The following is a 22,940-nucleotide window of genomic DNA, read 5'->3' as shown; positions in this document are numbered from 1 at the left end:
GGTCACACTGCCATCTGAGAAAGCAGCTCCTTTCATTGCCTTCAGGAAATCAGCAGGTACTCCTGCTGCCACTGATTCCCTGCAAGCATGGAAGGACAGGCTGGCTTTCAAAACCACAGCTTTTTACTGTGGCCAAATACTGCTGGTGGGCTCAATTCCCCATCGTGTCTCACCCTGGGCCAGGATCTCAGCTTCCTCCAACTGCTGAGCTTGGGAGGTCCCAAAGGCTCTCTGAGCTTCCTTAAGCTTCTCCTGTGCTGTAGGATAGCTACTGTTGCTAGGCCAGGAAATACTAGGTTCCTACACTTGAGAGTATTCAGAGCCTGTTTTAGAGAGGAACTTGCCCTCATGAGAAGCAGCAGCCATGTGTTCCTGAGGAGTTTCCAGCTACATGGGAGCAGGGAACCTTCTCCACCAAGCAGGATATTACCTGTAAGACAAAACAACTGAGTGCACCTCTTGGGGTCTAATTCCTCTCAAGCCCAGAAAAATCCCAGACTTTTTCCTTCCATTTCAAGCTTCTTTTTTTGCTGGCACAAATACACATGTGATTCTCTGCCTCACTCTATCTGCAATAGATTGACACTGCTGTCCCTAAAATCCATTTCCAAAGCAAGTGTCCTATCACTCCTGTCATATTTCAGGCAGAAGCAAAGGAGAATGTCCCTTTGGATGAGATAGGCCATCCTTTATTCATCTTGTCCACTGAGTTCTGGCCTGCTTACCAAAGCATCTGAGGCTGCCAGCAGCACCAATCTCCTCTGCTGCACCGAGCTAGGCTGCTGCTGCCAGTGTGGTCCTTGCTGCACCAAATCACACTGATATCTACCACACATTTAAGAGCTGGTGTCATTAGTACAGTACAAGGTACAGGACAGTTCCTGCTTGGAGTCAGTTCCAAATGAGAAGTGCTGGGCATGTAAGAGAACTTGGATCAAGAATGGAGCAGGGTGATGCCGAGTATTGAAGTCAGAATTCTAGAAAGACTTACTTACCCAAAATGGCAAATTTGATGCCTGCAAACATGTTTCAGTCAGAATTTTGGATGAACTCTGAAGGTATTGATTTTTTCTGGGGTAGACTTCCTCAAATTTCCATCTCTCTCTATCAGACTGTATTTTTTTATCATTAGCCAGTCTCGGAGATGGACATGATGGAAGCGATGCTTCAGCTTCACTGACCTTAAAAGTCAGTGAAGTAATTTAAAATGAAGTCTCAAATCTCCTGGAAGAAAACTGTTAATACTCAGAATTCTCAATAATATTATATAATTAACTTTTCAGCAGAGAACAGCCTCTTGGCACTAACCATGTCCTTTCTGATACATCAGAGACTGAAAGCATGGCCTTTCCTGTGCCAACTGTCTTTTAGAAAAAACAAGAGACTCTCCCCCTTCATCTCCGCATGCTTAATAATATTAACAGAACATGAAAATATTAATGCTAGTAGACAAGGTCTTTCATAAAGCACATAAATGAATTCATTCACTCTAGCTCATTAGCTTAATCGTCAACCTTTTTACAATGTAACTGATTAACATTTTCATTGTTCTCCCTTGGTTTTTCCTTAGACTTCTGCTTCTTTGGGGATCAAAAGATCTCTGAATGCATAAGCTCAACAAATATCCCTGCACAACTGTACAACAATAGGAACTGTTAGAAGAGATAACTAAGGGCTTTCACAGCTCATGCTTCAAAGTTACTGCAGGAAACAACCATTTAAGAATCATTTTTATTTTTATGTTTAACGTGATTATACACATTCATGAGTCCAACAAGATCTGCACTGTGACATTGAAGATACAGTACAATAACATTCAACATGAGGTACTTCATATATTTATATATATCTGTCCTTTATAAATAATGCTGTAAGCCTGCTAAGGTTGAACACTGCTTCAGCACAAATGGGTGCTGGGACCTGAAGTGAGACGAGTTTATCACAACAAAAAACTCCAAACCAGTTCAGTGCAATAAGTGTGTAGAAATCAAAAAGGTTTACTTAAATACTATTTTAGATATGCAGAAAGTATATTACATCATACCCTCTTATCACAGATTTCTCTCACCAGTAAGTCAAAGATACAAGTAGCAAAGACAGCCAGGAACAATTTAGACAGAATCTGCGAGGTGATCTCTATTGATATAACATTTACATTCCAGGCTGATACGGCTGATGCTTGCAAAACATCAATCCATGTATTCAAGCTTGGGTGCTTCTGCTAAACCAACCAAATCCACATTCAGACACCGACTGAAGTGCCCTGATGTCCCAAGGTGAGTGGCACTGGTCACCTTCTTACATCCCAGTTCTTGTTAGCATCACAAAGTGCTCAGTTGTGCTGTGAGCATCAAAAGGTGTTTTGGGTGCCTTTGTTTGATCACCTGCAGTAGAAACCTTTCCCTGCACCAGCTCCTAAAACCTGGAACAGACTCGGGGGAATTAAGCTAGAGGTTGCTTTCATCCTACTTTGTCAAAAAGACTTCATAACAGAATCAAATAAGAACAATAATTAAATAATAGCTCATTTTCTACATATGACAGCTACAGAGTATTCTGATCTCTGAACTTCTCTCCCAGCCAGTGAACCTAGCAGATACGTCACCTTTATTTGCAGGTAAGTCAAAACAAATAATAAATTAAAAGTGAGAACCCGAGACTAGTTAAACCAATGCAGCACTCTCTGACTTGTCCCACCAGCTGTGGCACATTTTTTTTTTTTTAAATTAGAATGCAGCTCGCTGCTCACTACAAACAACCTGTCAATCTGCTCATCACTCAGAGTAATTACATCTGCATCAGCCACTTGCTGTATGAAAACTTAATCAGCTGATTACCATCTTTCTCTGCTTTGAAATGTATCTAAATAAATGGAACTGCTGCTCAGATGTTGTCTAGAAGTAGATGACTGTTACCTCACCACAATCTCAGATTCCTTTTTACGATCTCTTCGGCAACTCTTTCTCCACTCCACACCATCTATACTCTTGTCTATTTTCAGCTGCAGATCTAAATATAAATAACTGGAGGTTTTTTTAAAATCTCTCCCTGGGAGTTTTCCATGGAGCATTCTGTTTAGATTTCATGAACAGTCTGGATTATGTACATCTGTTACAAAAAACAAAACACTTTATGTCTTTTGAGGGTATTTACATTTCAGAAAGAGCGCTGCTTACACACACACGTATGGATGTATACAAAACATTAAACGCCAAGATGGATAAAAGGCATAAATCCTGTGGGGTACTTTTTTACCTGGCTCTCCTTTTATTACCTAGAGAGAAGATCTGGGCTTTGGCCATAAAGCGTCTGATGACTACACTCCTGTTGCTCTTAATTCAGATGGTATTTTGGACAGTGCAAAGATGAATTTTGGCACTTTCCGATGGCCGGGGGCCAGGATTCCAAACGTCAAGCAACACTTAGAGTAATAGTATAAAACCGGTAAGAAATCATATCAGAAAAACATTTTTATTACAGAACTGACAAGTGAATTTAGAGTTATGCTACATTAATGTGTTGATATAGTGTAACATTCAGCTTCAGCCGGTCTAAAGAATCACTTGGTCCTCTCAATTTGTTGGCAGGTACGCAACAAACAGAACCCACTTTGGAGGTGAAGCAACAAGGAGATGCTTTACAACAGGCAGTGTAGCCTTTGAGGAACAATTGAACCAGTGCAGTGATGAAGGATTTGCTCATGTTTCAATAGTACCAATTAGTACTTCTAATTCATGCTGATCTCCTTCCCCGATACAAGGAGTATCCCTCATAATTTCGCAAAAATGATACAGACATGTAACAGGAAGTTTGGGTGAAAAAACTCAGGCAAGGAAAAGGTTCTGTACCATATAATCCTCTGACTGATGTGTAGCCATAAGCAGTTGCAAGAGCTCCAGTAATAACCCATTAGAGGAGACTTCCCCTCACTGCTGTCTGATAGTATACACTAAGTGTAATTTGATCACAGTTGGGAATCTTCTGTCTTTGTCTAAATTTCAACTGGTAATAAAAAGAAAAAAAATCTTGTATTACAGAAAAAATAAAAGTCAAGATTGATACATTCTTTTGTTCCTCTAAAGTCTGCCTCTATCATGTTTAGGAAGAAGAAAAAAACCCATCCAAAACAAAGAAAAAATTATCCTGCGTCAGATGATTTATATAAATTCCCATTTATTTAGCAAGGGTTCAAAGAAATGCCATTTAAAGAGCAGATCAACTCCAATCCAACAAAACCTGGGTCATGGGAGTAGAGTTTCAAGAGCTGCACACACAATTTGAACACATGTAAGTACTTCCTTGCCTTCAAGGTGGAATTCCTAGAAAATCATCTCCAAGGGTAACTTGCCAAGCCCACATCCCTTCCTCCCTGTGAACATGTCCATGCACTGGGGACATGATCAGTGTGCCCTGGAGCTTCCTCAAAGATGCTTCCCACTCCCCATCTTCCCCTGGAGCCATCCCAAACAGTTGGCTGCAGGAGAATCTCACAGGGTGAAGGTTGAAACTTGTGCTTTTTCTGCTTATAACTGAAGGACTTCTTTCAGCCCCCATGGTCAAAAGCAGCTTGATTTAATGGAGTCTCTAAACTCTGCAGAGCAGACAGCAGAGACAGCTATAAAACAAGGCTCTTCATTTTCTATCCCTACCTCCCCAATACAAGCAGAAAGCAGAAAATGGAGAAAGAGAAAATGGATCAATGAAGACGGTGTTTAGTGAGATACAAGAGGGGGACATCCTCTAGTGATTCACAGGTGCATCAAAGAAAGAGTCAGCATCACCAGCAAACAGGCACCCCTCTTACAAAAGCCTTTAAAACTCGCTTGTTTCTATGAGCTTCCAGTTTAAATATTACACTTAATCACCAACGATGCTACAAGTACAGCAAGCCAGGAACTTGCCCACAGCATTTAGTTACATATTCCCTGTACTGATCACATATCTGCAGATAAAAAGCTAAGTGTCAGTAGGCCTGAACCAGACAGGTTCTTCATAGCAAAATGCTTTGTATCCACACACTCCCAATTCAAGCGTAAAATATGAGTTCGGGAATTTGTCCTCCCTGTACCCCCGTGCCATTTGTACTGTCCGAGGAGCACTGGAACTGAACAGTCACCTTCCCACACTGAACTTCTGTCATTCCTTCTTGCCCAAAATAGCTGAGTTCGTTACCATCCAGAATCACGCTCGCCGTGTAAAAGGTGTCGGGCTCGATCTGCACCGGGTACTCAAACCACACGGGAAAAGTGTTACTAGAACCATCCGAGAAGTATTTACTCAAGTTCTGGCCCAAGATAACCCCTTGGCGCTTCAGTTCAATCTTGGCACTGTACTCTGCTGACCCACAGCTGGAGCCGTAGAGCCCGAAGCCAGCGATAAACACCCTCTTATCCACGGCAAACTGGATGCTGTCGCAGCGGCCCCGGTAGCGCCACTGGTTGCTGCGGTAGGCGCAGGACTGGAAGCGGTGGCAGCGCTGAGGGACGAGGCCTTTCCGGGGCTTGCTGACAAACTGCAGCTCTGGCTTTTTGGCGGCCGTGTACCAGAGGAAGATGTCGTTGGTCTCGTTGAGGGTCAGAATCCCCGACTGAGCGGCGCCGTTGGCGAAGTCGTCGAGGGCCATGGTGGGGATGCGGATCAGGTAGAGAGCCTTGCCCAGCACCTTGCGCTTGTTCTCTATGGTGGCCGTCAGCTCTTGTCGCTGGCACTCCACTTCAGCCCAGTTCAGAGCCGCCTCGAAAACAACTATTTCTTTGGCATTCAGAGTCTCCCTTCGGAGAATGCTTTCGAGTGTCTGAAAATCAATGTCACAGAAGCCCTCAGACTTCAAAGCGAGCTCAGCTTGGGCATCAATCACTTCCCAGCAGCGCTGGGTCAGGTCGGGTTCCTCGAATAAGCAGCTCTGGGAGAGCAGCACGCAGGCATTCTTTGCACTCAGGCTTGTCTCGAGGAAGTTGACGCAGGCACGGGCCAGGTGAGGGACAATGTATTTCTTGGCAGCATAAAGAGTGGCCAGGACGGTGTCTGCAGCCAAATCGATCTCGTCACAATAGATGTACCTGAAATAAAGCACACGGGTGTAATGCTGCTGCTTAATGCAACACCAGCTTGTCGACAACAAACTCATACAAAATCAGAAACAAAGAATATTTAAATGGCTCCATATTAAAACCAAGCGGTGCTTTGGGGAGTATTGATTAAGCCCAGAAAGAAAGCACAAAAAAAAAAAAAAAAATCAGCACTTTTGTTAAGACCATGGAAGAGAACAGGCTCTGTGCTCCTTCCACACAGGCCTTGGCTCCCAGGCAGAAGCTCCTGCAGGGCTGTCTCACTCAGCTACCACAGGAGTCTGGAATATGTGTTATCAAGGCTCCCTGGACTGCATGTCCCCTGATGGTGAACTGTGGTTTGCTGAGGTGCATGCACAAACACAGGAATGATAACAAGTTTGTAGGGAGTAACTAGGTAATCTAAGAAGAGAAATGCTATTCAAATATATCAGGTGCTATCTATTTCTGTAACTACTGGGCCAGGTGTTTTTCAGAGGTGGCTTTTTTGTTTGGGCTCGTGTTTTTCATTGGTTTTTTCAAAGGGTGATGAAGCATATTAGAAATGGAAGATTTTCAGGTTTTTAATGCTCAAAACATTCTAACTCAACTAGCACAGCATTTTCACTCAGTCGCACTGCATAAGGATGAAAAAAGCTTTACTGCTCTGGTAGTGTGGTGGAAGAGATGAAGGTGAAATTCTATTTATGTGACTAAACTGCTGGGATTCATTGCTCAGAGAAATGAAGCATTGTACAGTTTGTTCTTTTCAATATCTCATGCTTCAGGGCCCCATTTGCAGCTGGTGAATGCAATGTGCTAAAGCCATGCCAAATGCAATTTCACTCTTCACAGGGACAAGCAAGTCTTGATGGTTATGGCTGATAAAAGCGTCTTCCTCCAGAAAAGCTAAAGTTGTATGCAACCCTGTACTAATTAAAATTTTCTAGTTAACAGGTTTCCCTACACAATGAGTTTTCTGCAGAACAGATGTGCCTATAAAGAGGAATTAGTACCTACACTGATCTGATTATAGTTGTAAGTAACTATTTGCATTTTTGCAGCTGTAAGATAGTATCCTCCATGCCACACTTGGAAAACACGCACAGAGGAGATACTGCTCCAGCAACATAAAATCTAAGAGGTTACAGAGAAAAAAACATACATAGAGCCAAGATTATTTTAGTCTTTACTACTTGGTTTCAGCTTATTTTTGAAACCAAAGAATCCATCTGTATATCAACAGTTACAGGCTTAGCTCCCTTATCGCCCAAAAAAATTCCATTTTCAATGAATTTGTTTTTATGATTCTCCTCATTGCTCTCCAACTCTTTCCTCCCGTCTATTACTTCTCTTTGCCTTCTAGTACAGCAGAGAGTGATGACATCTGTTTTAAATAGAAATAGTACAAAAGTTGCTATTTTAATATTCCTGAAAATAAAGAACTAATATCACTGATGTACAGCAGAGACAGCACAGATTGGCTGTCAGCAATACTCCACACCTCTCACTCTGCCAGTGCACCTCAGCTCTGGTCTGCAATTACTGATATTCTAGTTTCACCCTGTTCTCAAACACAGGATTCTGCCAGACCACAGGGTTTGATGGTTTAGTAACACATTCAGCCTGGGATGAGATGAAATCACAGTTCTAACTTGAACAGTCAAGACTGAGATAAGATACAATACATTAATGCACCAATTCAGTTTGGCAGCTAGACTGTGAGTTTAACCCTGTTTTTAAAACTGTAGAGACCAGTCAAAGCAGTTTTACTGGGAGAATAATTAATGTCTACCAGTCCTGGTATTTCCTATTTACACCTGGCAATAACTTGTTTATTCTCAGAACACCCACTGTGTAATAAAACACAAAAAAAATATTTATGCTATCAGAATTCATTGGCCCAAGGGAAGAAAAAAACCAAAAACACACCAAAACAGCAAGATGTCAAAACCAAAAAACCCAAGCTAAATGTATTTCCTGACAAAGTTTATGATACAGAAAGAAGTGTATGAAGGAGAGACTGCTTTGGCATAGCTAAAGCCTTTCCCTCTGTAGCAACAGAGCCTTGTGCCATGCATGGCTCACAGCAGTAGCAAGAAACACTCACAAGGATGGATTCCCAGAGTGAAGGGGATGCTGGCTCCCCCTAAGCTCCACATGCAGTGGATCTCATGATTGGGGGAGGCTGCACTGCTGAGCACCACCCCTGTGCCTTCCCTGCACCATCCCGGTGTCCGCAGACACCGGGGCACTGCAGCCTCAGGCACGCTGCATCAGGGAAGGCAGCACTGGTGGCAAGGTTACCTCAACAGCCACACACACCACAGACTTTTCCTACTCTTTTGAGTTTTTTTTAATAAAAGCTGAGTAGGTGAAGAATCCCACAGTTCTGGCCATGCTCTCTTAGATAGTTTCCTAAATTGCCATGGGCTAAATAATACGTCAAGACCTAGATGTCAGTATTGATACTCTCTTTTCTAGGCTTGCTTTCTACACACATTTCTTAATGATAAATTCAGAGAGCATTCAGTTTTTATATGGCATATCATGTTTAGCCACAGTGAAATAGATTTGCTGTTCAAAAAGCAAGGGAGGGCTGGAAGAATTCAAGTAACTTGTATTTGTGATTTGTAAAATTCAGCATGAAAGTAAAGCATAAGTCTGAGCTCTGCCACAAAATCAAGAAGGCCCAAAGCAAAGATCCATACCACACTTCCTTACATGTCATACCTTAACTTTATATTCCAAGTCTACAGAACATCTGTGGGGCTCTCCTGGCAGCTGCCAATATTTGCACAGAACACTCCTGATATTGATGATAACCTATAAAAACTCTATATGCAACTTTGAATGCTCATCTATGGTGCCAGTGAAATATTAAAAATGAAAAAGAAACTGTTCTGTAATCACAAGCTAATCAAAACAATCTATGAAATACAATAAATTGCTAGCTGGTGATTATATCATTACATGCAAGAAAACCTGCAGCATATTAAAGGGATCACTACCAGATACTGATGTATTTTCTCTACAGGAAAGCAACAGCATTTATTTAAGCTATAGGAAAAAGAAAAAAAAACCTCAGAGCCATAGCATTTCTGTGACAGAGCATTTCTTTTTGACAATCAGAGTTTATAGATACATTCAAGGACAATTCAGCAGGGAAGCTGCTTCATTATGCCCATTTAGGAAAAGAGAGCATTTCTTAGGCAGTTTGCAAGAAGAAAAATAATGACCATGTAAACTGACTCGTTTTCCTTGTTAGATAATGTTCATGTAAACAGCCTTTTATCACTTTCCAAACACATCAATATGATACATTAGGAGAAATTTATTTTTCAGAAGCTATACTGAATAACTTAGGGTCATTTTTCTAAGACAAGACCTGCATACTGCAGGTTTGTAAAAGAGCTGGAACCATGTCAATCTACAAACCCAGCAATTTACTGGGTCTGGGGGGGGAGTGCTTTGTGCATGCATTTTTAACTTTTCTCTATGCTTACAAAGTAGTTGGGGTTTTTTTGTTGCAGCTGACAAACCTTTTTAGTAACTCCATTCCTTTGTGTAACGTGTAGTGACAAATCAGATCGATAGGCATTACAGTACACAATGTGCCCAAAGATCCCCTGTCAAAGTCATTATTTACAACTGCCTACATTAGTCTAATACGTGTGTGCCTGGGAGGATGGGGGGAGAGCAAAACGAGCCGAAAGTTTAAAACACAAAAAGAGGAATATTTCAAGCGACTGCTCTCTTTCTGTTTATATGCAAGTCTAATACTTCAGCTGTGATACTGGCAGGGTATGTATACATCAGACAGGAACACGTATCCAGCAGATGAATGATGCTTACTTCAGCATTGCAAGAAAGGCAGCAGGCTCAACATCTGGTATACGGATCTCATCTTTGTCCTCAGCAAGCTCTCCATAAAACATCGCATGGAATACAGAGCTCCCAACAGCCAGGACATACTGTTGAGAAAGGGAAATCTTATTTCATGCTTTGAACTCAAAACACTGCCAACACAAACAATGTGGGAGAGCCACTCTGAGCATACTGGGCTGCACTAACAGGCTCTACAGACACAATTCAGTAAGAAATGAAGTCCAAGTTCAGAACAAATCACACATTTTCCTTGTATTTTACTCTCCTGGGCGTAGATGCATTAGCTACTGGAAAACACTCATCTCCACCACAGAAGTTAACAATTTCTAGGAAATCTCAAGAGCAGTATTAATCAACAGCACAAAGCAGTACTGCTAACTTTACTGCCTTAGCCCAGCAAGCGTGCTGTTTAACCCAAAACACAAAGAAAGGCCAGGGACAGATTATCCCACTGCATGTGGCCTTTTCAAACACAGACTGCTGCCTGTCCTAGAAGAGCTGAGCCTCCCACGCTCTGTCCTGCTGGAACCGTGGGAGCTCTCCCCGGCTCTCCCCGCCCCAGAGGATCGTGCAGCTGTTGCTTACTTTGTGTCCTGGCAGCCGCTGGGTCCCACCTGGTGGCCCGACCACAAAATGAACATCTGCCATCAAGTCATTGTTGAACATCACTGCATTTCTACAAACAGAGGTTGTATGTTAATTTGTGGCACCCAGGAACTCTCTCTGCATGCCCCCAGACCCAAGAAATTTGATTTTTTAAACAACTTCAAGTTGCTTGTTAGCAAAGAGTAGCAGGTCACGCTTTGCTTCAAGCTACTTTACAGATCATTGCACAGATATACCAGAGAAAATACTAAGGAGGAAAAAGTGTGTGTGGTGTCTGAGTGTGCAATAAAACAAACCCCCAAACTTCTGAGAACTTTCCAAGAAGTGGAAATCGAAGTCCAGAGCATGTATCACTGAAAATCCCCACTGAGGTCTAAAAGGAAACCTTTACAGATATGCTGCAGCTTTAAGCAACATTTTTATTAACTCAAACAGATGCACTGACTGGAAAAGAGATATTAAAATACTTTCCCATTACCAAAATTCTTATTTCACAGCCACAGGGAGAAAAAAAGCCCAAACAAATAAAACGTAATTGTGTTTTCTTAAGCAAATAAATGCATTCAGGACATTTTGCTACTTTTCACCTCTCCATTCAAACATCAAAAAAAGTGCTCTGAACTTACCTCTCTCTGATGGTTGGATAAAGTCCTTGCCAATTAGGTGCAGGAATAGTGTTGTTGTTATTGAGATTTTGCTGATGGTACTGCTGGACAGCAGTTGTATTAGTGTTAGCTGGTTTCTTTCGGGGAAAAATATCAGCAGCCATCTTCTTCTTCTTTTTGGTCTTCAGGGTAATGATTTCATAGCAAACTGGAGGCAATTTGCTGTTGCTACTGCTGCTGCTATTTCCTTTCTTAGAGCTCTTCTTAGACCTGTTCTTGACCGTCTCTGGAAGCATCAAGAAGAAGGTGAGACATTTCATGTTCTTTCCTTTCTCATCTACCATGAGTATACCCGTGTGTAAAGCCCGACAGCCTAACTAGCTAGGAACATTTAGGAATGTACGTGGAAGCTGTCACACCGAAAGCAGCAGAGCTGAGAGTTTGCTTCTTTTTTCCAGCAAGACAAGGTGACCTTCCCAGCGCACCGAGCAAGAAACTGACTTTAAGTTTGATCCAGTACTTGAATCGTTAAATACATCCCCATCATTCCTGCCAGCTTTCTCGATCAGGGCCCGCCTGGCAGCGCTACATGCCGGGCAGAAGGGCAGGAGGAGCTGCCGGCGAGCCCAAGTTGTGCGGGCAGGGCTGGCAGTGGGGCTGCGAGCGGAGCGGGACTGCCGGAGCCGGCAGCGCGGAGCCAATGGCTGCAGCCACCGAGCGCGATTGGGCTCGCACACAGTGACACCTATTGTAGCCTGCGCCGCTCCCACGTTAAAGCCACAGCGGCGCTCCCGCAGCTCCCACGCAGCCGGCGTGGGAATGAAGGAATAAATGGCACAGGCGGCTGCGTAAGCGCACGGCTGGCCGCGGGTGCGTATGTATTGTTCTGCGTGCGAGCTCTCCCCGGTGCCGCCTCGGTTTCCACAGGCGAAGCGGTAACAAGTTGAAATCAGGTAGAAAGATCTGAGTCTATTGCCGTGGGAGCTGTTTCCACGGGCACTCGATATTAGCACAGCTTCCTTTGCCTCTAGCACTCCCACAAATCCCCACTGTAAGAGTTGTTCAGCGAGTGTATGACAGATATCGGAACCGAATTAAAACGATCAAGCAGCAGCGCAGACAGCGATGCAGCCAAACAATCCCTCAGCGCAGCTCCTACTCCAGTGTAACATGAACAGGGATGAGGTCACAGCTTCAGCTTTAACTCCTTCTGTTTCCAGATAACATAACAGCCTTTGACAGGGGTCCCAAATCACCAAGCAGTGCTAATTAAGCCAGCTTACACCAGACATGGCTGCACCACATCAGAAGAAAATTTCTAGATGTGCAATCACATTAAAGCAAATCAGAGTGAATATATTTAATCAATATTTCAAAGCATTAAATGAAAAGGTCTGAATGATTTAGAGAGTCTTGGGCAAAAATCACTCCTTGACATGCAAACACAGTACGATTTTATCCACAAATACTTCCTGAAATAAACAGGATATAAGTTATGCCAACCAAGCCATTTAAATAGGAAAGAAATCTAATTTTTAGTCATTAGTTTATTCAGAACTTAAATTTATCAGATTTCTTTAATAGCAAGTTCAAATGTATAGAAGAACGACCAAGTAAGCATAGCCACTTAAAAACAAAAGCAGGGCACTAAAAAATACTTGGTATGTGTCAACATATCACACCTTAAAAACTGGGGAGCACATAATTAGAATATGATTTCATAATTACTTTCAGTTTTAAAGAAAAAACCCTCTGCTTTCAAAGCTAATTTAGCCACATTTTGCCTTAATTAGTTTTGCTGGACAAGAGCACAGTGGAGAAATTAAAGTGATAAAAGGTTAGCGAAGAAATCTCATTGAAGCCCCTGACAGAAACCTGCCACTGACTCAAACAGAAATATTACTCAGACTATTTATTCAACCTCCATCCCAACCACCTGAATCACAGCTGTGGCTGTGTAACACACACTCAGAATATCTTTAACCTGAGGAGTGTGCAGGTGTTTCAGAGATTACCAGGTCTCCTTGGGAGATGCTCCACACGAAGCACTCACTGCATGCCCCAGCCATCCAGAGGCTTTGCTGCACTGGTTGGGGACGATGCCATTCCCAGACACATCTGTCCTCTCCGTCTGAAAGCACTGCTCATGGAAGGGGGAAACACAGGGAGATGTGTCCATGCCTCAGCTGCTGCATCTCACAATCCAACACCTCAGTGCAAAATCTGCTGCTTTAAAGGAAGATGGTGGGTTATGCTTGGTGCAGCTGAAAGGCAGAGACACGTTCCTAAATACATTGAGGGGAGATTATGTAACTTCCAAAGAAATTATTTCTAGCAACCTTCTCTTTCTCCTCCCTGCTTTTTCTTTAGCTGCAATAGATTGATTAGAAGGGAAACTAAAAACCCAAACCATATTGAACTGTAGAGAGGGAAAAGAAGGGGTAAAGGAGAAGAAAGTCAGCCCACAGATGGGATGTTATAACTGCTCACAGCTATGTTTATAACGGGAACACAGCAGGTATTCCCAGCACAGAATTTGAGTTTGTTGAGTTTGTGTAAGTTTTTTTTTTTTCCTCTCCTTATGTAAATTTCCAGCCTTTCCAGTTACAAAAATAACCCTTTTGCCACTGCACAGGACAAACATTTCAAAAGGAAGAAATCTTAAAAAAAACCCTCTTAAAGATACAGAAAACCACAGACTCCAGAAAATCTGGTTCTCAGCATTGCAGTTGGCAGAAGGCAAAAGATAGCAGGGGTTGTGAGATTTGACTGTCGTTCCACAAACCCATTTTATAGACTCTCAAACTACATAAAAATCTCTGCACATTTCTTCAAACCAATGATCAGGACAAATCCAAAGATTTTTACACACACACAGCAGATAAGGTCACTGGGAAGCTACAGGAGACAAAGAGAATGAGGGATAGACTGACCAGTTAACCCCATGTGGGAAAGACAGATTGCAAATGCGAATCCACAGGAATCCACCAACCTTTGAGTTCAGGAACACATCACGCATGCACAGCATGTTGTGCTTTCTGGGAAAGGAGAGAGAAGCTGCAGCTGAAGCATGTTCTGCCTGAACTCAGAAATCAGAGAGACCTCAGTGGATGAGAATTATCTGCCTGACAGGATAAAAATCCAGCCCAGTAAATAAAAAAGCCAAACTGCCATCTTTGCCTGCTCTTAAGCCACACACCAAAACCCAGCCTGCTCTAACTGCAAAATAGCACTGATTCCAGAAGAGAGTGTAAATAGATTTAGATTTTCATAGAATTCTCATTAAAAACTACAAACCTCTTACAGGTTCATACCATCTTCCACTGCACTTCATCACCTCAGGAACTAAGTCTCATAAACCACTCATTAGATGGATGTGAAATGGGAAAAACAACCCCCAAAGAATCAGTGCTATTCTCACTCCCTATTCTTTCTATTTCGGCAGCAGCTTCCACTTATTTTCATACAATGGTGTTTTGTTCTTTTACTCTACAAAGACTGTTAATGAATTTAGAAATCAATACACTGGCAGTCAAGTAAAATCTCATGAACTGTTGCCTGTTGAAAGACCAGCCAAAATCCCCAGTTTAGATCAGTCTGTCTCCAACAAGAGGATCAAGTAAATTGACCTTTTCTGATGCACAGATCTATCCATTTCTGAAATCTTATTACAATGTGCTCCCAATCTTCTTCAGCAAGTCTCATTTTTCTTCATTAATTATATATTAACAGAACTAAACTTGATATCAACAACTGAGAAAAAGGGAAATACAGTTCTTCAAAGGCAGATTAATTTTTATTTTACAAGCAACGTAGTCAGACCAGAAATACTTCAAATTAAAGGGTGTAGGAAATTCCATGCTTAAATCTTAACACTGGCCTAATGGGTATTCAAAATGGCAGAAAAGAAGAATTAAGCAAAAGACAATATTCCCAGTCTGAGATACTACACACCAAATTACATGCCCCTTCCAAAACATTAGGAGCAGGTTATGAGCCCTTGAAAATCAGCTCCTGACTAAACATTGTGAACTGAAGCAGCAATTTTGCTGTTCAAACCCAAGTGTGTGCAACACACCTGCCATCCCAGCTTACTTATTCTTTAAGAACATGATATACCTTGTGCAGCACAGGAGTCACAGTAAAGCCCAGCTCTTGGTACAACTTTTAATAGCATGTTACTACTATAATTACACTTTTCTAAAGGTAACTTCCAATGGAGAAATCAATTTAATTTCCAGGGCTGATGGGAGTATTCTTCCTCATACTTCATCAGTCTCTGCTGCTGCAATAGCAAGGATACCAAAGAGTTTCTATTGTTTTTCTCCTAATAAGCTGAGTTTTTGTACATCGCTCATTTACAGGCCTGTTCCTCATGTAGTAACATGAGCTAGACAAATCTATGAAAAACAAGCTTTCAGCAAAATTCCCAAATGTTTGTTACAACCACATCATGAATAAAGGAAAGAATTCTTAGTAAGCAATGAGGAAATGCATACATTTCTTTTTCTGTAAAGTTGCCAAATATCTTCTTTGGCAGTTACTATGCCTATGCATTATTAACATTGTTTAAATTCTGAACTTCCCCCTACAGAAAAACAAATTTCATTTGACACATCTTGATTAACCAAAATAAATACACAATGTTACTGTTTAACAAATCTACCTGTCTGTCCACTGCTAGCTTTCACTGAATTTAACTTTAAGCACTCATTTAAAAATGGAATATACATGTTCAAAAACTAACTAAACAAACAGAAAACCTCAATAAACCCAACCCACACAGCTGCAGTGTCTTGTTCTGTTTACCTATCTATAAATTATTCAGTTACTTGGAAGAGTCCTTCCCAATCACCCAATCCATTCCAACCCTTCTGTTTGTAAAATCAAATTTGCAAAGGGGACTGATAGCTCTACCCCTCATTTCCTCAAGTAAGAAAGTGCATTGCAGTGGATAAAAACTTCCAATCTCCTCTCCCCTAAGTTTCTTATTGGAAGCACAGGAAAAACCAAGATGGCATCTACTTCTGTCTGCTGCATGGAAGAGCTGGCAATGAAGTCTTAGTAAGGAAAAAAAAAACCAACCAACCAAAACCAGGAAGAAAGATGGGCAAAATTGTAAAGACTCTCAAAGAAGCCAAAATAGAAGCAAAAAAAGGGCATTTAAATGCCAGAATAGCCAAGAGCTGCGAGACAGTAGAACAGTATCAGGATAGAATTGCAACTTGAACCAAGACCAGAAGCTTCAAAACAAAGTCCAAAAGAGTTGCATTGTATTTTTCTATAGAACTCATGCTAACTAGCAACATACTTGTTACCAAATATTCTTATCGGATAAGTGTTTATTAGGATTTAAACACTTTGCATAACATTATCCACTAAGATAGCTTTTACTTTTTTTCCCCCTAAATGTCCTTAATGCTTTAAAGAAAACAAAAGCAGAAAGTCCTGAGCAGGCTAGTCAAAAGGTAAACACAAACTCATATAAAATAGAAACCCAAAGAATGAGTATTCACAACTATTTTTTACTCCTGTAGTATTTGCTAGCACACAGGCTACACATGGCATTTGTTTTTAGTCTCTCTACCAAAGCAGCCTTTGTATTAAATCTTTCTAATAAGTAATTTTTGTAATTTAAAATACTTATTTTTGTTTATCTTTTAAGCAATATCCACTTTGAGACAAAGCAATCACAACAAAACATTTAAGATTAATATCTACTCCTATGTTTATTTGCAAATAAATGTGCACTTTCTTTCTGTGGATTTCAAGCCACTTTCCATGAACTTCTTCCAAATTCAACTGCAACATCTCCTCATTTTTTCTTGTTACTTTTCCTGCTTAGCTGCTTGAAGCCTGCAATTTACCTTCAGTGAGAGGCTGAATAACTTAATATTTATGCCCCAAACACTTTGCTATGCTGGGTTTTTTTCCTTTTAAAGTTTTGTTCCCTGGTGGATCAAAATAAATATAGCTAATGTATCAGAGTGAGAAAAGAAAAAGTTCAAAATTTTCTTTTATTTTCATTCTGATTTGAAGACCATTCCTACTGCAGGAATGACGGTCCACATAAACCACAACTGTGGCAAGGAAAGCCTACATTTAAACAACTTGCAGTGAACAATATACTTAATCCTGTTACAGTGAATTACCCCACGGACATTCTCTTCCAGGCATATGGTACAAAATAGTGTCAAATACTTCATTACAATGTAAAATATCTGATTTTACAAACCTGCTAAAACATATTCCCCAATATCATAGTTTGGGAGATGCAGGAAGAAAATATCCCAGACTAAAATCTGCAATGCATTCTGTGGGCATTAACTTGTTTCTTGATAGTTCAAAGTAAAACCAAGAATTATAAATGAACTCTCTGAAGAGAAAACCTGCAACCACAAAATGATAATTCAATTCAAGGTTACAGGAGATAAACTGTTTTGCTACTAATTTAAAAGAGACAAATTATGCATTTGTTCCCCATCGTGGCTACTCGAGCTTGTCCATTTCATTTCACGTAGAGCTTTGCTCTTGACAGTCTCTGGGGTCAAAAAATGAGTTCTTTCTTAGTGGCTGCCACTTATTTATTTATTTACAAACATGATATTGCAAACCTGAAAGCACTCAACCCTTTTTCTAAGGCAAAGGTCAACTTTAATTCTACTCTGCCTCTTACCAAAACTGACTCACAAAGGAAAGATCAGATAGCTCAGGAAATTGGTAATGAGATACAGTGGTTTTCGTCTCTAGGTCACTAATTCTAAATTGACCAAGGTCAACAGTAATCAAAAGTCATTAGCATTTAATGATCCTTCGGTGCCCTGTGAGAAAGAAGCTACTGATCTTAGTGCACTTCAGAAAAACTACCACTACAATCAGCACTCACATGCTGCCTGCTTCAAGGGAGAGGTCAGATCAGATGACTACAGACAGAACTTCCAACCTTGCAGACAGATCTCGCCTCTGTAGACAAACCTTTTACTAATTTTAACTTGGCTCACAAACCATTATTTTCAAACTGAATAGTTAAATTAATACGGGCTCTCTGAAGGGCAGGCTGTGAACTGCCTGCTCCTGCACATCACTGCTTCACAAATGTCTTTGCTGCCCTACACACAGAAAGTCTGAAAAATGCAAATGCAAACAGGCCCTTCCTCAGAGAGAAGGCTCTCACTTGTGAGAACCAATGTTACCACTCTATGAGTATCCACAGGGGAACTGCACCACAGCTGATTATGTTGGTGTACACTACACATTCATGTGCAGGTAACCTACACTCACCATGTCACAGCGCTGTGTTGAAGCTCCCAGTGGGACAGGAAAGGGGGAGAGGATATTGCTACAGTGCACAACCACACCTGCTCTGTGGCCTGCACACCCCTGGGACTGTCATGGCAACAGCACCTTCAACGAGGGTGAGGAACACAGAGGGGATTTTGGGAAAGCTTGGTTAGGTGCTGTAATGTACAGGTCTGTCATGGAATACCACATCGTGCCAATCTGTAGTTTTACATCTAGGCAAAGAATATTTAGCTTAAAACCTCACAGCAGATCAGCAACCTGTGTGTTTACAGCAGAGCATCACAGCTGGTGGCATTCAGTGTGTTAGATGGGAAAAGTCTGATACAGCTTCTTGGTCCCATTGCATTTTAAATTACAGAAGAGGAAGATCATGCCAGTGAAAGAGGAACAGGTCAGTGCATTGGTAAACCAAGCCTTTGATAAAGACATACATTCTCAGCCACAGAGGCTCTCACTTCTCAAAAGTGAGAGTAAAACCCGATGATTAACAATGCTTGCAGTGATTTTAGAATTGTCTATTAACCCCAATTTTCAGATATGAGAGACAGATTACTGCAAACTTGAGCCTAACCCAAACAGTTCAAGGAATGGAACCAGGCATGACATCCATTATACTGCACTGTCCTGAATGATTCTCCCCTTGCCACATGTTAGAAGCCATGGATTTTGCCCTTAACTGATTCCAGACTCTCTCAGCATGTGCAGCCTCTGTTTGAATCCACATGGAGATATGGATGTTCCAATTTTTTCCCCTATCCACTGCTTTAGAAAAACAGATTTATTTTCCTTTGCTGCCAATGGTTCAGTCATACTTGCCTTCCTTAGCAGTCAGTTATGCTTCAGTATTTCCATCAGCTTCTCCTCATCTTTACAAGTGAATGGTGGCTACTGCACCATCATGAATTTTCAAGAGAAACATGTACATACTGCTCAAATTCCAGTTTCAGAATATATTTTTGTGCTTTAATATGTATTTATCTATCAATATTAGGACATCTTAAATGTTCTTTACAGTAACTGTGACACATCAGGCTGTATAGATAAACTGCAGCAGATAAAGAAACAAAGGAAGGGGCAAGCAAACAAACAGAACAGCATAATTAAGAGAAATACCCATTAGTTTTACATATTATGAACTTTTAAATAAAATGAAAACCCTCACTTTTTCTTGGCATACATGGGGTAGTATCATTTGGTCTCGTAGAGGTGTAAAGGCAAAGAGCTCTAAGGAATCCTCACACCTCTCAGACAGGCAAACATGCCACCTGCCTGAAGAGCTGCTTTCTTTTCATACTCTCAGAAAACCCTTGCAACCCAGCAGAGACACAGGACAGCTCTAACTCCAGAGAATGCAGTTTTTAAAGAAAATTACTCCTTTAAATTGCTTTGGATGTGGAGAGGAGAAAGCGTAGCTAGGGTGGTTATGGAGTGTAACCTGGTACATAAATATCCTGTCACAGAAGGATGTTATCAGCAGGTCATTCAGCCTGGTATTGAAGTGGTACATAATCCTCTAGTGAAATATTTATTCAGGATATCAGATTATCTTAAGGTACAGGCAACAGGGTGATGTCTCAAGATACCTCCCAAACCTGTTTGTTGCCAGTCGGCACCCCACAGAGCCAGGACAGACAGCAGATACCCCAGACTGCCAACCAGCTCCCCAGTGTTTTAAAATGCAAACACTTCCCAGACACTGGACTTGCTTGATTTTCACAGCAGCTTGCAGAGATATCAAACTCAGAGAGGGCAGCAGGATCAGAAAACAGATGAGCCAGGCCCCTAAAAATGGGAAGTTTTCAAATCTGAATGATGTCTTACTTAAGCCTCCCTGCTCAGTTTTCTGACACACACATAAAAAGTGCTTTTGTAACCAAGGTAGGGGATTGGAATTTAACCTAATGGCAGAAAACACAACCTATGACAACTTCCACCACAAAAAGCTTGTAATCTTTTCCCTCTGATATTCTCATCTCTTACTTCCCTCTTTTGCCTCATCTCTCAGCCCTTTGAGATAGATACTGGTGCTTTATCCCTCATTTCAGTGCCTCACAAAACAGAGCTTCCACATCAGCTCAGGGACCTGAACATTTGTAAAGCAGAACAGCAGCCAGCCAAGTCTGAGGAGTTACCAGAGACAGTATCAGGGTAAAACCATTTTGAATTATCAGAGAGAGCTAATGCTGGGCATAAACAACATTCTGCTGCAAAACTTCTTTGCACAAGTTTCTACAACAGGTGATCTAAATTTCTTCTGACAACATAACACATGGCCTATCATCATCAGATCTCTGTTTTAAGTGAGTCTACCCTAGCACTGCTGCTTTCATTTTAACTGTTTGATAAATTTAGAAAATAAATTTTTTAAAAAATTGCTCACAAGCTCTAAAGAGCAAGTGCAAGTCCCATGTTGCTTCTGGAAGGTGTTTCCTCTGGGGCAGAGCTGAGGATCACTGGCAGGGAAACACAAGGGAAGTTATTGTGTAGTTAGCTGCAGTGTACTTACTGTGGGGGATTAAAAAAAAAAAAAAAAAAAAAAAAAAAAAAAAAGTAAGTACTGCAGTCAGCATTCAACTTCAACTTTGGGAATCCTGCAGAACTTACTTCAAATGAAAGGCCCTAAGAGATTTGATTTGCAAAACTAAATTACTGAGTAAACCCCAGACACTGTGCACTGTGACATCCTACACATACATTCTATAGGAAATGGTGAGACCAGTTCTCTCCCACTAAAATAAAAGCTATTTTGAGTCTCACTCTGGCATAAAAGTTTAAGCAATGCCAACTAAAGTATTGTACACCTAAAGTATTGTACACCTAAAACCCTCTATTAAAAAAAAAAAACAAAAAAAAACCCCAAAAAAACCCACTAAAAAAACCCCGAGTGAAGATTAAAATTTAACACTCACATCACACACTGAAAACAAAGTATGGCAAGGACTAAGTACAAGGCAAAAAACCTGAACCAGCACTTCTCAGATGAGAAAGCCTGTTGAGTTAGGCATGTTAGTAAACACAGGTTAGGAACACTTAGGTATGCCAACCTCAAACTTTTCCTCCAACTCAGAACAGCCCATTACTCCCTCCTGTTCTAAAATGCTTCAGCACTCAGGAAACACCAGGACGAACCGAATTTATAAACCTCCAAGTTCATGGGTGGCTTTCTCCAAACAAACAGGAAAATGGTGAATTGCAAAGGCGGGTGAAACTGCCGAACCTTCAGAGACAGGTACATCAGGAAGTTCGGCCAACAGCGTGGGGAAGGGAGGAAATATTTAATGCCAAACTGGGCGCAACTATTAATTGTGCCTCCGGGAAGTTTACCGAATTAATGCTTTTTACAAAAGAAGCTTTACTTTAAGCAGGAGAAAAGCCTCAAACCCTAACTTTTGGGCTGCCTCCCGGTGGAGGCTCCAGCCTGGGCACAGACGGGTCCCGGGGCTCCTTCCGAGCCCGCTCCGTGGGGATCACCGTGGGGATCACCGTGGGGATCACCGCGGGCACCGCCGCGAACCCACCGCACAAAGGGAGGGCGACCGAGGGGACACCGACACCCGCCTGCGGACACGCACCGCGACTCCGACCAGGCAAAGGCCGTGCCCGGGGGGCGCTCTTTGTGCAGACGAGCCGGACAGCTCCGCTCCGCTCCGCTCTGCTCTGCTCCCCTCCCCTCACCCGCTCCGCCGGCTCCGCGGCGCTGCCGGAGCCCAGGTGCGGCCGCCCGGCCCCGCCCCGCCCCGCCCCGCCCCTCACGGCGGCGGCTCCGCGGGTGCGCCCAGAGCCCATTCCCCGCCGGCACCGCCGCAGCCGGGGAGGGGAGCAGGATCCGCCGCCGCATCCCGGAGGGTGGCGGGTGTTTCCCCGGAGGCTGTTCCCGTGGCGGGTGTTCGCTCCCCCCGGGCGGGCGGCCCCTCCGCGCCCCCCCGCCCCGCACTGACCTGAGGGCGCTCCCGGGGCGGCGCGCGCGCGGCCCCTCCTCGCGCCGGCGAAGCGCGCGCGCCGCCCCACCCCGCCGAGGCGCGCGCGCGGCCCCGCCCCCGGCCCCGCCCCCTCCCCTCCAGGCCACGCCCCCCGCCTGTGCCGGGGCCGCGCCGGGAGGGATTCCCTCCCCAAAAACGGGGTTCAGGCGTGCCAGGGTCACTGCAGTCACCCCACACACACCAGCACAGGAGCCCGGCGGCAGCGGAGAGTTGGGATTTCACCTGCGAAATCCAACAACTTTTTTTTTTTTTTTTCCCCAGTTAGAAATCCCATTGGTGCCCGAAGTTGTAGCATATTCATCCAGCCCAGACTTATGATTTCACCTCGGAACTAAGCTGGGAGACAAGCTAACTACGCCTTTAATAAAAGTCAAAATCCGCTTTTTAATTTTTTTTTTTAAATTAAAAATTCCGTCAGTGCCTGAATTGAAGCATATTCACACTGCTTGTATGAGAGGAAATAATTTAGGGGACAACCTAACAACATCCTCTTTAAAAAAAATAAATTCAAA

The 22,940-nt window shown here is 42.5% G+C and overlaps 1 protein-coding gene across 5 annotated transcripts; it reads right to left on the bottom strand.

Moving 5' to 3' along the window:
* Positions 1 to 1,739: 1,739 nt before the first annotated feature.
* Positions 1,740 to 22,562, bottom strand: BTBD3 (BTB domain containing 3). 5 transcript variants are annotated; one of them, XM_083857239.1, is made up of 6 exons: positions 22,387 to 22,428; positions 13,162 to 13,375; positions 11,168 to 11,432; positions 10,521 to 10,611; positions 9,903 to 10,021; positions 1,740 to 6,059 (listed from the first exon to the last, which is right to left on the bottom strand). In XM_083857239.1, the coding sequence occupies exons 3-6, from the start codon at positions 11,308 to 11,310 to the stop codon at positions 5,027 to 5,029; spliced, it is 1,386 nt and encodes a 461-aa protein (XP_083713365.1). In that variant the 5' UTR covers positions 11,311 to 11,432; positions 13,162 to 13,375; positions 22,387 to 22,428; the 3' UTR covers positions 1,740 to 5,026. The 5 variants fall into 5 exon arrangements, with proteins under 5 accessions (XP_083713365.1, XP_083713366.1, XP_083713367.1 ...); XM_083857240.1 differs by having other exon boundaries at positions 13,162 to 13,372; XM_083857241.1 differs by lacking the exon at positions 22,387 to 22,428 and adding an exon at positions 17,382 to 17,698 and having other exon boundaries at positions 13,162 to 13,372.
* Between the last annotated feature and the right edge of the window lie 378 nt (positions 22,563 to 22,940).

The sequence above is a fragment of the Zosterops lateralis genome, assembly GCF_965231275.1.
Source record: "Zosterops lateralis genome assembly, chromosome: 3".
Lineage (NCBI taxonomy): Eukaryota > Metazoa > Chordata > Aves > Passeriformes > Zosteropidae > Zosterops > Zosterops lateralis.
The sequence above is the reverse complement of the archived record's forward strand: the minus strand, read 5'-3'. Positions and strand labels throughout refer to the sequence as shown.

What these genes read in the sequence shown, in the direction of transcription:
- BTBD3 (XM_083857238.1), bottom strand. Translation starts at nt 11,490, where the DNA reads ATGGTAGATGAGAAAGGAAAGAACATGAAATGTCTCACCTTCTTCTTG. An exon ending in AGCGGCTGCCAGGACACAAA is followed by an intron (nt 10,022 to 10,520) that starts GTAAGCAACAGC and finishes CTTTCTCAACAG; the next exon opens with TATGTCCTGGCTGTTGGGAG. An exon ending in GCCTTTCTTGCAATGCTGAA is followed by an intron (nt 6,060 to 9,902) that starts GTAAGCATCATT and finishes GCTTTATTTCAG; the next exon opens with GTACATCTATTGTGACGAGA.